The following is a 15563-nucleotide window of genomic DNA, read 5'->3' as shown; positions in this document are numbered from 1 at the left end:
CTGGCAACCCACGCTATACCACTGGCCACTGCTATTTTAGTAGCTGTTTCAATGCAAACTGTTTCCTGCTTTTGGAGCAATTGGGAGCTCAGTTTTAAGCTCCTGATTGTTCCTTTATTGGAACATTGGAACCTGCCCCATACTTGACATCAAATATGACATCGGGTTTGGGGCAGGTGGGTTTGGATTGTGAGAAATGGCTTCCTGGTCCAAACAGGAATCACTGCTGGGTAAATTTGGCCCTTGGCCCTACTGTCTAACTTTGCCTTGGTTCTCATCACAGTTCTCACAGTTTTCATTCTGGAGCTGAAGTGGCAGAGAGAGCTAGAGAGAGATTTATTTGATTGCTTCTTAATTAGAGCCATGACAAAGCTTCTTGTCACAAAGAATAAAATCCTGGCATCCATCAAAGAACATTCTGTGTGTGTTTTCTCACTGGAGCAAGAATGTCGATGAACAGCCTGTTTCTTGTTCAGGATGCGCTGAAGGAATTTAGGATTGTATTTCTTCACCCAACCAGCTGTGCTATGCACCATGTGCAGTAACAGTGTGAGATATGGACAAATAGAGGCAGGATACTGCATTACACTCCTTTCACTTTAATTCCCCCTCCTTGTTAACAGTCAGTTTCTATCCTGTTAATGATCAGCTAACAGATCTATAGGGGTGGTGGCAAGCATTCATAATGTGTACAGGTATGCATTAGGATTAAACTGAAACTACTGGCTGTTTTTTGGGAGAATGTTGAAAAGTGACTTACCTTTCCATGATTTTTCACAATTCACCAGTTCGCATACATTCACCTTTCTAGCTGTCTTACACTCATTGCATTTCTTTTGCCATCTGTGATGTAATCGTGCACCCACATCAAACTGATTGTGTAGTGCTATGCTGTCGTTCCACTACATGATTCCATATGGATGATCCAGAAAGAGCACTCTCTTGCAGTTTCTTTCGATTTGTTTGTTTACTGTGAATGACTTCATCATGTGGCTAAGTCAGATGTTGCGGTGTGACATCATTCTTTCATAATGTGATTCCTAACTGGCTAGAATTATCAGTGAGACTGATCCTGGAACTCTCCCTCTCTTAATTGAAATGTTTGCTATGAGTGCCATCACCATGTAACCCTATTAGCTTGGCTATATAATATGACATAATCCTTTCCTAATTGGCTAGAATTACCCATGTGACTGATTTGGAAACTAATTCTCTCTTCCCTCCCACCTTCTAGGATTGTTTACTATCAGTGATAGGATCGTGTAGCATATCAGACAGGCTACGTTGAATTGTGGCATCTCTCTCTGTCAGTATGTGACTGCCATCTGGGGGAAAATAGCAATTAATGGGTTTGGAAATGGAGAAAATATTCTCAACATTAAAATGGTCCCCCTTCCCCAGGAAACAAGATAATCTTCTGTGTGGTGTAGCTATGTAGTCAGTAGGGGCCTGTGCAGTGGAATCCAAACATGTTTTTAGTTTTTTACCTGGATATAAGCACCATTGAAATCAATGGGATTGCCTTCTGAATACAACATGCCTAACAACGCACTGTGAATGTCCATTTCTAGAGTCCATTTCTAGAGTTAAATGGCAATATAATTATAGATCACTGACAGTATGGAAATAAGAAGGCATTGATTCCTGTTCCAGTGCACATTTGTCTCATGTAGTGCTGTTTCTGTTCCAACGTAGTTCAGCTTCCAAGAAAAACCCCTACAATATTCATCTTGCTGTCCACTATGGCAGAGTTTTTCATAATTATCTGTGATATTGATTACTTTGTTATTACATTATTCCACAATGTTCATTCCAATGCAAAAGCCGTTCATTTAAGGGCAAAGCAAACTTAATGCAAATAGGTGGAGGGACCCATCAAAGTTTGCAGATAATATTCACTGGACTGATTTCCATTCGAGACATGAGATGAATAAGCAAACGTCAATGATTTCCGATTCCATTTATGTTTCCATCGCAATTCTCTGACATCCCTAATTGACAGTGATAAAGTACTCCAGCCATCAGCAGAATCGTTCAAGAATTTGGCTGTCTTTTTTATATCGCTGATCAGAGAAACACTGGGTGGTTTTCCACATCAGAAAGTTTATTTAAATTTTTGTATTCATGGAGCCATGAAAAGTAAATTGGCATCATGCAGCTCCCATTACTGAGCATACTGACAACATGTATCACGATACTGTTCTTTCTCAAATTGATTTCATCCTCTCTAGCTCAGAGGTAGCCAAGGAAGTACCCACTGGATTCTGTTGGACTGCAATATTCCATCAGCCTCAGCCAGCATGGCCAATGGTCACAGATGATTGTATTCCAGCAACATCTGGTGGTCACTATGTTGGCTACCCTGGTCTAGATCAATAAGTACAAAGTCACCACTCAAAAATCCTTTCCTCAAAATTAGGTCTCATAACAGTAACTGAGCAGATGATTCCTTCTAGAAACAATACAATATACAATATTATAAATAAAAAGCGGGCAGTAAAATGCACTTCTTCAGACCTTACAAAATCCTGTACACACTAAAACACATAATTCCAGCAACAGAAACACAAATACAAGAATAAAAATATTTAGTTCAAGCTCAGAGATGTTTTCCAACAGACACTTTCACAATGCTTGAACTATGAAAATGAGATTCATGAATTTGAAATGCATGTTATATTTAATCACATCAGGTTGGGGGGAAAATTCAAAGGGCAATATATTCTTCTGTACTTCGGAATGAGCTTTGCACACCTAGCGATAAATCATGATATTATGGTAATGCTTCATATGCAAAGTTGTCTGCAGTTTTGCATACCTAATTAATTCTGTTTCCACTTATATGCAAGCCACATTCAAACAAAAATGTTCACCATGTAATATTTATATGGCAAAGTCACCGCATAGAAAATATGATTCAAGTTTTCAAAACAATGCACTATATGGATGTATGCATGTATTTCTGGTAACGACTTATATATCCTGGTTTCCAGACATAGGTTCTCAAAATGGTGAGCTTGTTGAACCTTGACGGCCCCTTGTGAAGCACTGAGCTATATACCACTTTGAAAGGGGCTTAACAAGACCTGGCATTCAAGAGAAGCCCCTTTCAAAGTGCTGCCTTCTCAAGCGGGTCTTGTGGAACACTTTGCAAAGCACTCTGCAAAGACCTATGGGAGGGGGATCACAAGCGATTGTGAGGTGTGTGGACCCACCCACCTGTTAAACTTGTCCATGACCTGTAGGGTAGATGATTCCAGATCCAGTTCCCCACATTTGCTTTAGAAAGATTTAGGACCGTCAGTTCTCTTTGGAACATTTCTCGTGAGCGATTTTTGATGACTGAGAATGGGTTGGCATTCTGCTCTCAGGCTCATTTGAGTCCCACTTCGCACAATTATTTCTTGACGTAACACACACAGTTAACAGCACACATAAGTATTTGCACTAATGTGCTTGTAGCTAGCTAATTTTGGCTGAGTTAAGAGGAAGTCAAGAGTGGCTTCCGCCATTTAATTTTCATTTTAAAAGCTGCTCAAGGGCCTGCAGCCCGAAAAAACACCTCGGAGCCTTTTGTTGGAAAAGTGCCTTTCTCGTCTCAGTATTATCTATTTCGCTGGAACCAAAATTATATTCTATGTCACAAAGGGCCCGGAGTACAATGTAATAATATTAAAAATAATAATCTGAATAATGCTACTTTGAGGCTGTGCAAACTGGTCTCTGATTCAAGTTCACTCTTTGATTCTCGTTCTCTCAATTTCTCCACTATCAGTCACTTCCCCCCTTTTTAAGAGCATGTGACAAAGAGAGAATGAGACTGTGGGGGCAGGGGATTCTGCCTGTAATTTTATGGCAAAATCCATCTGCTAAAAATGGCTAACTGCTATCACAGCAAACCCTCCCACCAAACATTGGTGAACTAGCTGCATGCTATGGAATATTCACAAATATCCAAAATTATGAAGGTGAAGGATAATTCACAAAACGTTGACTGACCATGGTGACAAATACTGTTGAGCAGTGCGGAAAGAGACAAGGCCTGTTTTTCAGGGACCAAATAGGGGTCAGACTGTAGCTCAGCGGTAGAGAACATGCTTTGCATGCAAAGGGGTCCAGGTTCAATCCTTCGCTTCACCAGATAGGACTAGAACAGACCCATGTCTGAAACCCTAGCTGTCAGTCAGTGTAGACAATACTGAGCTAGATGAAGCAATGGTCTGAACTAGTGAAAAATTGTGGTACCAGAATGATGGAATGTTAAGAGCTTGCTGGATCAAACCAATAGCCAACCTAGTTCAGCATCCTCCTCTCATTGTGGCCACCAACATGGATGGCTTTAAAAGAGGATTAAACAACTCCATGTAGGATAAGGCTATATTTGGCTGTGTTCTGCCTCCATGGTCAGAAGCAGTATGTTTCTGAATGCCAATTGCTGGAAACAACATGAGGGCACAGTGCTGTTGCACTCAGGTCCTGCTTCCGGGCTTCCCACAGGCATCCAGTTGGCCACTGTGAGAACAGGATGCTGAAGAGCCCTTGACCCAATCCGGCAGGCTTTTCTTGTGTTAGATGGCCTCCAGTGCAACTTCCAATGATATGATTCTCCCTCGTGGTGGGGCTGGGGCTGGGGCAGAGTAGGCTGCATGCTGACAATGATCATGGGTGAGTCAGATAGTTCAGCAGGAAAGAAAGAGAGGAGTTAGGATGCTGCAGAAATAAGAACAAGAGAAGGGAGTGTCAAGTGGTTCTATCCTAATACTTGGACAAGGGACTATATGCAGAGAAGCTACGGGAGAGGGGAATCATGAAACAGAATGCCAAGATGACAAGGAGGCCCCAGAAGAATGGGAGCTGAATTTCACAGAGCGAATTCTTGAATTGGGTTAGTGTGAGAATGCTAAGAGAGTAACAGGTCCTTTAACCCTCTTCACAGAGGAAGCATACATATATATATACAGTTGTACCTTGGAAGACAAACGGAAGCAGTTCCGGAAGTCTGTTCGACTGCCAAAATGTTCAGAAACCAAAGTGCGGCTTCCGGTTGGCTGCAGGAAGCTCCTGCAGCCAATCGGAAGCCACGGAAGTCCCGTCAGATGTTCAGCTTCCAAAAACATTTCAAAAACCGGAACATTCATTTCTGGGTTTTGATCATTTGAGGGATGATTTGTTCGGGAGCCAAGGCGTTTGAGATCCAGGGTACAGCTGAATATAACATTGCTCAGAAATTTTAATTTTACTATTTGCTATGGAATGAAAAACTATTCCCCTCACTTTGCTCTCAAGATCCCTCTGTAATTACAATTTAATCACTTTAAACTACAGTTGCATATGAGGCAAGCAACAGTAGCGGTCGGCCAGACTGGTATATTAAAACCCAAGAGAGCACTGCTGCTATGTACATTTTAAATCTGGAAAAGAAGCTTACTGCTACAGTGTAAATGTTTGCTTCTCTGTCAAGCACATTCCTTTCCTCCGGTTCTGCAGAGCTGTTTGCCCTGAGTTACTTACTCTGAAGGAACATCCATATTATCTCCCAAGTGTGTTGATGTGTAGGCTTATCTATATGAAACCTGTGTGGAGCTGGCTCCATACCCATAATGCACAGCTTCCTTCCACCAGCAGGGAACACATCTGTGGGGGAAAGGGGGCAGAAAACTGCTGTGCCTTGTGAGCCATCGTGGGGGATAGAGGGTGGGCAGCTGCATCAGGAAGAGGAACAAATGCCATTTTTGGTATTGTATCTCTGGGAGGGGAATGGGGTATCCTAACAACTCTCAACACCTGGGAGTTCTAGTCCAAAAACACGTCGGGATGCAAGTTTGGGGAGTCCTGCCCTGGATAATTAATTGGGCAGCTTTCGCTTCATAGCACATGGTTTAGAAAGGAATGTGTAACAATGCACACACTTCTGCCATTTGCCTCCTAGTTTCCATATAGCAAGCATAGTTTAATGAAACGAAGCAGCTTCCCTGTGGTGTGAGCAGGGTCAGCATTTGTAACATCAAGCTCGGTCACATCAAATATAACTAGAAAACAACCAGACTGGTTCAGAACTGGGTGGCTCTGCAAGATCAAATAAAGTAAGAGAGACAGAGCAGATGCAGGCTCCAACGTCACAGCACCTGAAAGGAGAAATTGAAATAATGAGTCACCTGAAATGTCAGAGGTGTGTGCAGCAAGGAGGGGAAACAAGTCATGCAAATGTGACCCATCGTGTCCTACCTCTTGACAGACCAACTTTCATAGTTTGTTTTTTTAAAAGGAGAAGAATAAAATACACAGGAATGCTGAATTGATGCATGAAGTAGCTCTTTCTGTTGCCACTTGACAACCAGGCTTTTGTAATTGCTCTGGAGTGGATTAACACAGACCATTACAGTGGTACCTCAGGTTACATACGCTTCAGGTTACATACGCTTCAGGTTACAGCCTCCGCTAACCCAGAAATAGTGCTTCAGGTTAAGAACTTTGCTTCAGGATGAGAACAGAAATCATGCTCCGGCAGCATGGCAGCAGCAGGAGGCCCCGTTAGCTAAAGTGGTGCTTCAGGTTAAGAACAGTTTCAGGTTAAGTACGGACCTCTGGAACGAATTAAGTACTTAAGCCGAGGAGGTACCACTGTACTTCAAAACACTCCAATGAAATAATAAACAATGAGTGGGATCCAGAGAGCATTTTGCACAAGCGGAAGTCACTTTGTCGACACAGACTGTGGTCTCCGATTTGCGCCTCTCGACTTCCTGAGGTCACTGAATGTAAGAGCTAGTCATGCCAAAGGCCTATCTGGTCCACCACCCTAATTCCCTTCAATGCCCAACCCGATGCCTAAGAAACACCCACAAGCAGCACTGGAGGGTGACATCCTTCTCTGTTGTTTCCCAGTGCATGGTATCCAGAGACACATAGCCTCTGATCCTGGAAGTGGCAGGTAGCCACCAAGTCATCCATAGCCTTATTCTCCATGCTTTATCTAATTTCCTTTGAAAGCCAATTTGTTGATACAAAGTCTAGCCAGCATCTGGACAGAAAGCTGCTCTGAGATCCATCATGAAGAAATGTGAATTACAAAGGTGATCTGTGGATCAAAATGTTGTTAAATATGTTAGCAGCCCCCTGGATAGCTCAGTGGGTTAGAGCATGGTGCTGATAATGCCAAGGTTGCAGGTTCGATCCCTTTATGGGACAACTGCATATTCCTGCATTGCAGGGGGTTGAACTAGGGTCCCTTCCAACTCTACAATTCTATTATTCTATGTGTATTGGGTTAAGCAGGGATGGGGAATTTATGGCCATGCAATTATTGTTGGATTCCAGTGCCCTTTGGCCCCTGCCAGCATAAACAATTGGCTCCCAGTACATTTCCGAGCAGAATTCAAAGTGTTGGTGCTGACCTTTAAAGCCCTAAATGGCCTCGGTCCTGTATACCTGAAGGAGCTTCTCCACCCCCATTGTTCTACCCGGACACTGAGGTCCAGCACCGAGGGCCTTCTGGCGGTTCCCTCACTGTGAGAGGCTAAGTTACAGGGAACCAGGCTGAGGGCCTTTTCGGTAGTGGCACCCTCCCTGTGGAACGCCCTCCCATCAGATGTCAAAGAGAACAACAACTACCAGACTTTTAGAAGACATCTGGAGGCAGCCTTGATTAGGGAAGCTTTTAATGTTTGATGTATTACAGCATTTTAATATTTTTTTGGAAGCCGCCCAGAGTGGCTGGGGAAGCCCAGTCAGATGGGCGGGGTATAAATAATAAATTATTATTAGTAGTAGTAGTAGTAGTAGTAGTAGTAGTAGTAGTAGTAGTAATGGGAGATGTAGTCCAATAATACCTGGAGTGCCACACTATCCCCATCCCTTTATTAAAGACCTGGATTTTGGATTCTAGTCATCAATTCTACCTCTGTCAAAAAACCTTCCGCAGTTACACCTTTTTCATGGACCTTAAGATGAAGGACACATTTAAAGCTTTGTAGTGCTTCTTTACCTCAGAAGACACACAGGTATCATCAAAAGACACTTTGGTGGATGACAGATAAGCGTCTGTGACTGTGATGTCTTCTAGCTCAGTGTGGAAATGGTCTGTATCCTTGATGACGCTGTAGTTTAGGGCCACGCTGTAGTTGTTGGGCTTCTCCGACTGCTTCTGCTGGCATTTGCAGAGTTTCTTGAAGGCTGCTCTGAATTTTTGGGACATGAGGTTGTAAATCACAGGGTTGATAGCACTGTTTAGGTAAATGCAGATCCTGCAGAACAGCAAGAACCAATTTTCTTGGAAAGGGCGAGACAGGAAAGAGTTGATAACCACCAGGGTCCTGTAGGGCATCCACAAAAATGCAAAGAGGATTACAACCACAGCCAGCATTTTGGTAACCTATGGGGAACAGGAAACAATACCATGTGAGCAACAGAAAGGGAGGGGAAAACAGGGAAGGAACACAGCAAACACTTCAGGGTTTATTTCATCCTTCCACAACTCCCAGCAGCTCCAACTCAGCAGCATAGCTAGCTGCTTGGGTGCCTGGTGCAGGGAGGTGTCCTGCAGCCAGGGGCAGGGCAATCTGCCCATGGGGGCGGGATGAGCCTCTCCGACACTTGGAGCCTCTCCGCCGCTCCCCCTCAGCTGTAGGGCGGCTGAGGGAGAGGCAGTAGGCAGACACAATTCCCATACTGCTGTTTCAGGCAGTGCAGAACCTGCAGGCGTCTAAGCCACCACATCACTCCTAAAAAGTTTCGTGAGCCCAAATTTTTTTAAACAGCAACAACAACAACAACTCATTTTGTCACACACACCCCAGTGATGACACCTGGGGTGGACTGCACCCCCCCAAACCCCCTTCCTCTGCCACTGCTCCAGCTGCCATAGTTGTGTCAGGGTTGAAGTTAAAAACATTGTAAAATCTTAGAATCTTAAGATTCTATGTAGAGTCCAGTCCAACCCCTGCAAAGCAGGATTTTTTTTTGCCCAACGTAGGGCTTGAACCCTTGACCCCCAATCTCATGCTCTACCAACTGAACTCTGCCTTGGATGAAGAAAACAAGCTGGAGAATGTGAACACCAGATTGGGAAAGGGCAATCTGGTGGAATGCATATTACTACCAGAGACTGTCATCTGGGCAAGATTTCTTCTATGCTGGTTAAACATCTGCCTTACATCAGATAAAGATCCTCTCCACAGCGAAGTTTTGTTAGACCCCTTTCTTTCCCCAGGGTTACAACAGTTTAACAAGAAGGTACAGCAACTTGGGCTGTCGGTGGAACTTTTGCGATCAATGTCTCTACCGTCTGCCAAGGCTATAATAAAAACTAGGTTATGGGATATTGAGCGCCAGGAATTAACAGTAGCAGCAGAGAAAACATGTTCCCCTCTTTATTTTCAACTTTCTTGAGCACATGAAACTAACCACAATTACCTTGAATTTCTGCTTAACTCTCAAGAAAGAAGGGCATTTTCGCTGGCCAGGTTTAATTCAAATCCATCAAACCTCCTTTGGGGAAGGTTCTCAGGCAGGGTGGAAGGAGAAAGAACTTGCACAGGTGAAGACCACCTGGTGGAAACCCTTACACATATGGTTCTTAATTGTAAACTATATGCTGATCTCCGTCAGCAATTTCTAGGTCAACTCTGCATTCCCAAATGGAAACCAGAGTTGGAGGTCATACATTTTCTATTACTGGGGAATGATCAGGAGCTCCCCAAGTTAGTGGCTTGGTTTTTTGTAGTCAAAATACACTGCAGACGTCCGATCTCCCTGGAGACCTAGAGATGTGACGATAGACTGCTCTGCCTCCTTTCTTTTAGCAAATGTTTGTGCCACTGGGGAAGTGGTAATTCTGTATTGATTTGTTTTGGATGTTTGCATGTTTGCATGTGATGCCAATAAAAGGTTTGATGATGATATTACTACCAGGGTGGCAGCATGAGAACAGGCCTTTTCTGTGGTGGCTCCCTCTTTGTGGAATGCTTTCTCCAAGGAGGATCGCCTGACACCATCATTATATATCTTTAGGCACCAGACAAAATCTTTCCTCTATAACCAGGCCTTTGGCCTTTAACCATTTGTGGCATTTTAGAAGTGGGAGGGGTGTTTTTAATGTAGTTTCCTCCCCCTTGGTTTTAATTGTATATATGTGAGGGGTTTTGGGTTGGCTGGTTGTAAATTCCTGTGGACAGCCTTGGGCAAGATAAAGAGACTAATAAATTTAATAAATAATAATAATAACAATAATAGCAGACTTTGATTGCTGAATTAAATTTCCCCCATCCCTCCACATGTTTGTGGAGCTCTGAATGAGTTCCACTACTTCGGCAAACCTATAATATTAATATCCATCTCTATAGCATGCCATCAAATTCTGAAAAAATAAAATGCAAAGTGTTCTGCTGCTTCTGAATAATCATAATTGTTTTCTTATCATTGAAACTGAGCCCCAACTCTCTCATTAATGTGCTGCAGTGACTCAGTCCTTCAAAGAAAGGTCAATGGATAACTTGCTACACGATACTTTTCCCCATGCTAGAAGCTTTTTGTCTGAGACTTCAGGGGTTACACGATACTAACCAATCATAAGCAATTTAAGCATCTCAGTTATTTCAGCACAACCTCTGCCCAAGAATTGTCCAGAGAATAAGAGAAATTATTTTAATCTGATGCAGTTACAAGCTCGAACTCGGCGTTCTCCCACTGCACTAAATTAAGAGTGCTCCATTTTATCAGGAGCAAAGAGCCAGCCATTAATGTAATAGTGAATGGGATTGTGGGACAGAACTATTACAGAAATGGGGCAGGGTGGCAGAGAGAGAGAGAACTGAACGCAGAACAAAGCATTATCTATTGAGGTCAGGCTGAAGGCCTTCTCCCCCCAAGCACTTACTGTAGAGGAAGCCAACAGAAGTTAATGATGATGCCTTAAAGCTAATGGTTCGAGAAGTGCAATTTTCTATCGATTCCCAAAGGGGATACATTTTTGAAAGGCACTGAAGTCAGGTACTTTACAACGTGAGCTGAGGATCTCAGAGTCTAAGGCTGGTAAGCTACTGTGGACTGCATGCTGCGGCTTCTGTATTAGGGGGTATGGACATTATTTTCACTAATATATGCATTTTTGTGTACAGTTGAATAATAATAATAATAATAATAATAATAATAATAATAATAAATTAATTAATAATTTATGCCCCACCCAAATATTAAAAACTTCTCTAAACAGAGCTGCCTTCAGATGTCTTCTGAAAGTCAGATCGTTGTTTATTTCCTTGACATCTGATGGGAGGGCATTCCATAGGGCAGGCACCACTACCGAGAAGGCCCTCTGCCTGGTTCCCTGCAACTTCACTTCTCACAGGGAGGGAACCTCCAGAAGTCTCTTGGAGCTGGACCTCAGTGTCCAGGCTGAACAATGGGGGTGGAGACGCTCCTTCAGGTATACTGGGCCAATGCCGTTTAGGGCTTTAAAGGTCAGCACCAACACTTTGAATTGTGCTCGGAAACGTACTGGGAGTTTACCCCAGTATATGAATTTTGTACACATTTATTTGTCTGGAGAAATGGAATGCGAAAATTCAGAGAACTGCAAACTTTGCTTATTCATTTATTTCACATAATATATACATCACTTGATTGTTTTTTTTTAAAAAATCAAAAGTTACAACACTAAAACAGTTTAAAATCACCTCAGCTTTCTGAGCATCTGGTAGGCTTGTCTAAACAGGGATGCTTTTAGCAGGCACCAGAAAGAATACTGTGAAGGCACCTCCGTGATCTCAAAAGGCAGGGAGTTACAAAGTTCTTATAGACTCAGGAACGGATATTATGTGGCCCCTGTAGTTGTGCCAATTCTGCAGATCTAAACTGTCAAGTGGGCGCAAGTGCTTTTTTTCTGGTGGTACTCAATGGTACACAGTACCGTAACCTTCCCCCCCAAAAAAAATCTTGCAATAAGGTAAATGGAGGGTGGGGAGAGCAAACAAGCAACCATGTTTAAGAGGGGAGTTGTAGGAATGATCACTGGGTTGTGGAGCACACTCCTGCCCACAGGCAGCCTCAGCTGTCTACATGCATGACCTTGGGGTGCGGAGCACACTCCCCCTCACAGATAAGGCCACAGCTGTCTGAACATCTTGCCCTCTGTCTAACCTTTTGCGGTCTCAGTAGTCTGCCGTGTCCTGTCTGTGACCTTTGTCTCTGAGACCTTTGTCTCCTTCGTCATACATTGTGCAAGGGGAAAAAATGGTGCTGTGGAAACAGGTGCCAAAATAACTTTGTACCACCCCACGATCTCAGGACTGGAATATGGTCACAGCCCAAAATGTACCTGCCTTGGTTTGCATACTGTGTCAATAAAAGGAGCCTCTGCAGAGCTAGCTGGCAGCTTGCTTGTGCACAACTCACCTGCATTATCAACTCCTGCCTCATGTCCTTCACTTCAGGAGGCTGAGATGGTGGCGAGTAAAACAAGGCCCTTGTTTGGGACTGTAGTTGCCACTCTCAGTCAACAGGTTGCAGCACTCTCCCTCAGATGCCTCGCAATGCATGCTCCACACCACACCCCGGACCTGCCGCTATACACCGCGAGCAGCCGGGCAAGCGGAAGCAGTGCTTCCCTTTTGCCTCTGCTCATTCTTTCCATGTATGCAGGAAGGGGGGAAAAGAGAAAGAGAGAAGAGGGGAGGCAGCCTCTGCTGCTAGCGCTGCAGTCCTCCGTTCTGTGGCTGCGTGAGTGTGGATGCTGCAGGTGATGGCTGGGAGGAGAGGAAAGGAGGAAAAGGAGAATTGGGAGGGTGGGATGCTGGGTGGGTGTGAAGAGCAGATGGGGCAAGGTGGGGGAGAGGTTGAAGAAGGGGGAGGGTCGCACAAAGTGGGGCTTTAATTAATTGAAGGGGGACAGGAGAGAATGAGAGAAAAGGGGGAGAGGATCATGGTGATTACTGACATGTTTTTTTTAAGGAAAAAAGCACCGGGTAAGGCGATCTTGACAGCAGTCACGAAATTAAAAGATGCCTGCTCCTTGGGAGAAAGGCGATGGCAAACTTAGACAGCGTCTTAAAAAGCAGAGACATCACCTTGCCAACAAAGGTCCGTATAGTTAAAGCCATGGTTTTCCCAGTAGTGATGTATGGAAGTGAGAGCTGGACTATAAAGAAGGCTGATCGCTGAAGAATTGATGCTTTTGAATTATGGTGCTGGAGGAGACTCTTGAGAGTCCCATGGACTGCAAGAAGATCAAAAGTATCCATTCTTAAGGAAATCAGCCCTGAGTGCTCACTGGAAGGACAGATCCTGAAGCTGAGGATCCAATACTTTGGCCACCTCATGAGAAGAGAAGACTCCCTGGAAAAGACCCTGATGTTGGGAAAGATGGAGGGCACAAGGAGAAGGGGACGACAGAGGACAAGATGGTTGGATAGTGTTCTCGAAGCTACAAACATGAGTCTGACCAAACTGCAGGAGGCAGTGGAAGACAGGAGTGCCTGGCGTGCTCTGGTCCATGGGGTCACGAAGAGTCGGACACGACTAAACGACTAAACAACAAAAGCCGATCTTGTAGATAAACTGGTCCCAAATTGTTAAGGGCTTCACATGCTAATAGTACCACCTTGAACTTGGCCCAGTAGCAAATCAGCAAGCAGCGCAGATCTCTAAGCACAAGGCCTGACTCCTGTCAGCAATCGTGCTGCAGCGTTCTGCACTGACTGCAGAATCAGAGAAGCCCCACATAGAGCACATATGGTGGTAATCCAGTCTTGAAGTAAAGCACATGAACTACTTTGGCAAGGCTAGGAAGGCTGGCTGTGTTTCAGCTCATGTATTGTTTTGGAAAGTGTGCATTAATTAGGTTATTTTAACATGTGCACTTAATCAGATTTCTCCCCCAATGTACCAGGAGTACACTGGGACAAAATGCATATTTAAATATTATTGTGTAAGAAAATGCATATTGAAGCATGGCAGGTTGATGCAGAAACAGGACAGAATGGACTTCTAAATGAACACATGGAGACAGGGATGAAGAATAGTCTGATTCATCCATCATTAAGACATTGAGCATCGCCAAGGCATTTGGCCTTGATGTGGGTTTTAACATAACCACAGTACTTAGAAAGGAGATTAAAAATATATCATTGAAGTGTTTTGACCTAATCCATTATTACAACCATTCATTAATGCCCTCTCAGGAATGACAAGATGCTTCCCTCTGAACAAGTCTTCCTGAAACAGCACTTGAAAATTGAATCATCGGGGGATCTTTTTGTATGGAAAACATATTGAATAGGCCTTATTGAGAAGCCTTTTAAGATTTCAATTTAGGGATGAGATAAACCTTTCTTTCCCTGCCCCCCCCCCCGGTGACCCTCTTCATGGTAAAAGTGTTGTACTTTTAAAACATGAAAACACTCCAAAGTGTACAATATTCTCATTAGGCTATTGCTTCCTTTGAATTTCATACTTTTTATAGCAGCTGAGGAAAAAGGCTGAGAAGCTCCTTAAGTAGCAAAGCAACTCTGCAGCAGGCAAACACTCTGCCATATTAAGAATGCTGCTCTTGTTTGGAATTGCACTTCTGGGTTTCTCCTCACCCCAAATTAATCACCAAACATAGGATCTACCATACTATTCTGGGAATGTACATGCTAGCCCTCAGAAGTGATTGCCAGTGCAGTGGTACCTCAGGTTAAGTACTTAATTCGTTCCGGAGGTCCGTACTTAACCTGAAACTGTTCTTAACCTGAAGCACCACTTTAGCTAATGGGGCCTCCTGCTGCTGCCGCGCTGCCGGAGCATGATTTCTGTTCTCATCCTGAAGCAAAGTTCTTAACCTGAAGCACTATTTCTGGGTTAGCGGAGTCTGTAACCTGAAGCGTATGTAACCTGAAGTGTATGTAACCTGAGGCACCACTGTACAAGGCCCATTATCTGAAAGAGTGTTTCTAATTACGCGGTAGCTTTCTGTGGGAACAGGGGAGGCCTTATGGCCTTTCTGTTCAATACAATATGGATCTTGAGAACTTGCCTTTGAGCCTTCTCTGGGAATAGGGAGCCCAAGGCATCCCAGATGTCGCTGAACTTCAACTCTCACCAGCCCCAACCAAACACGGAGAATCATCAGTGATGATGGAAGTTGTAGTCCAGCAACTTCTAGAGGCCCACAGACTCCAGTCCAAAACCCAAAGGCTCCCATTGGTAAATGTGCACACTGCAGTTCATCTGCTGACGCAACCAAGAATGGATAGCTTGTGTGTGTTTACATTCCTGTATCTCATGCAACCACCCTTCTGTTTTGTTGCGTGAGGAAAGGGTCATTAACAGGGCTTTGTGGGAATAATATTTCTATAAAATTGCAAGTTCTGCAGGGTAGGGACTTGACTTCTTGGCTTATGCTACTTTGTGAAGCACCAAGTTCATTAATGATACCATGCAATTACTCCCTCTTGCAGTGAATTCAGGTGTGAATGGAAATGTAGCCACTAAGAAGCCAAAGGACTGTTGCAGCATGCTGTGGGGAACCCCAATGTTTATAGAAGTATAAAAATGGGGGGATCAAAGGGGGCAGTCCTATAACCCCC

At 43.9% G+C, this 15563-nt stretch overlaps 1 protein-coding gene across 1 annotated transcript in view; it reads right to left on the bottom strand.

Moving 5' to 3' along the window:
* Nucleotides 1-933: 933 nt before the first annotated feature.
* The window catches only part of TRHR (thyrotropin releasing hormone receptor), a 35358-nt gene continuing 20728 nt past the window's right edge, over nt 934-15563 (bottom strand). The window contains exons 3-4 of the mRNA XM_083622184.1: nt 7985-8371; nt 934-6125 (exon numbers count right to left, since the gene is read on the bottom strand). Coding sequence (XP_083478310.1) covers nt 6117-6125; nt 7985-8371 — 396 coding nt within the window. The 3' untranslated portion in view covers nt 934-6116. The remainder of the gene's footprint in view (nt 6126-7984; nt 8372-15563) is intronic.

The sequence above is a fragment of the Podarcis filfolensis genome (genome assembly GCF_964270895.1).
Source record: "Podarcis filfolensis genome assembly, chromosome: 7".
In the NCBI taxonomy this organism is placed as follows: Eukaryota; Metazoa; Chordata; class Lepidosauria; order Squamata; family Lacertidae; genus Podarcis; species Podarcis filfolensis.
Note: the sequence above shows the minus strand (reverse complement) of the source record. Positions and strands in the feature narration are given on the sequence as shown.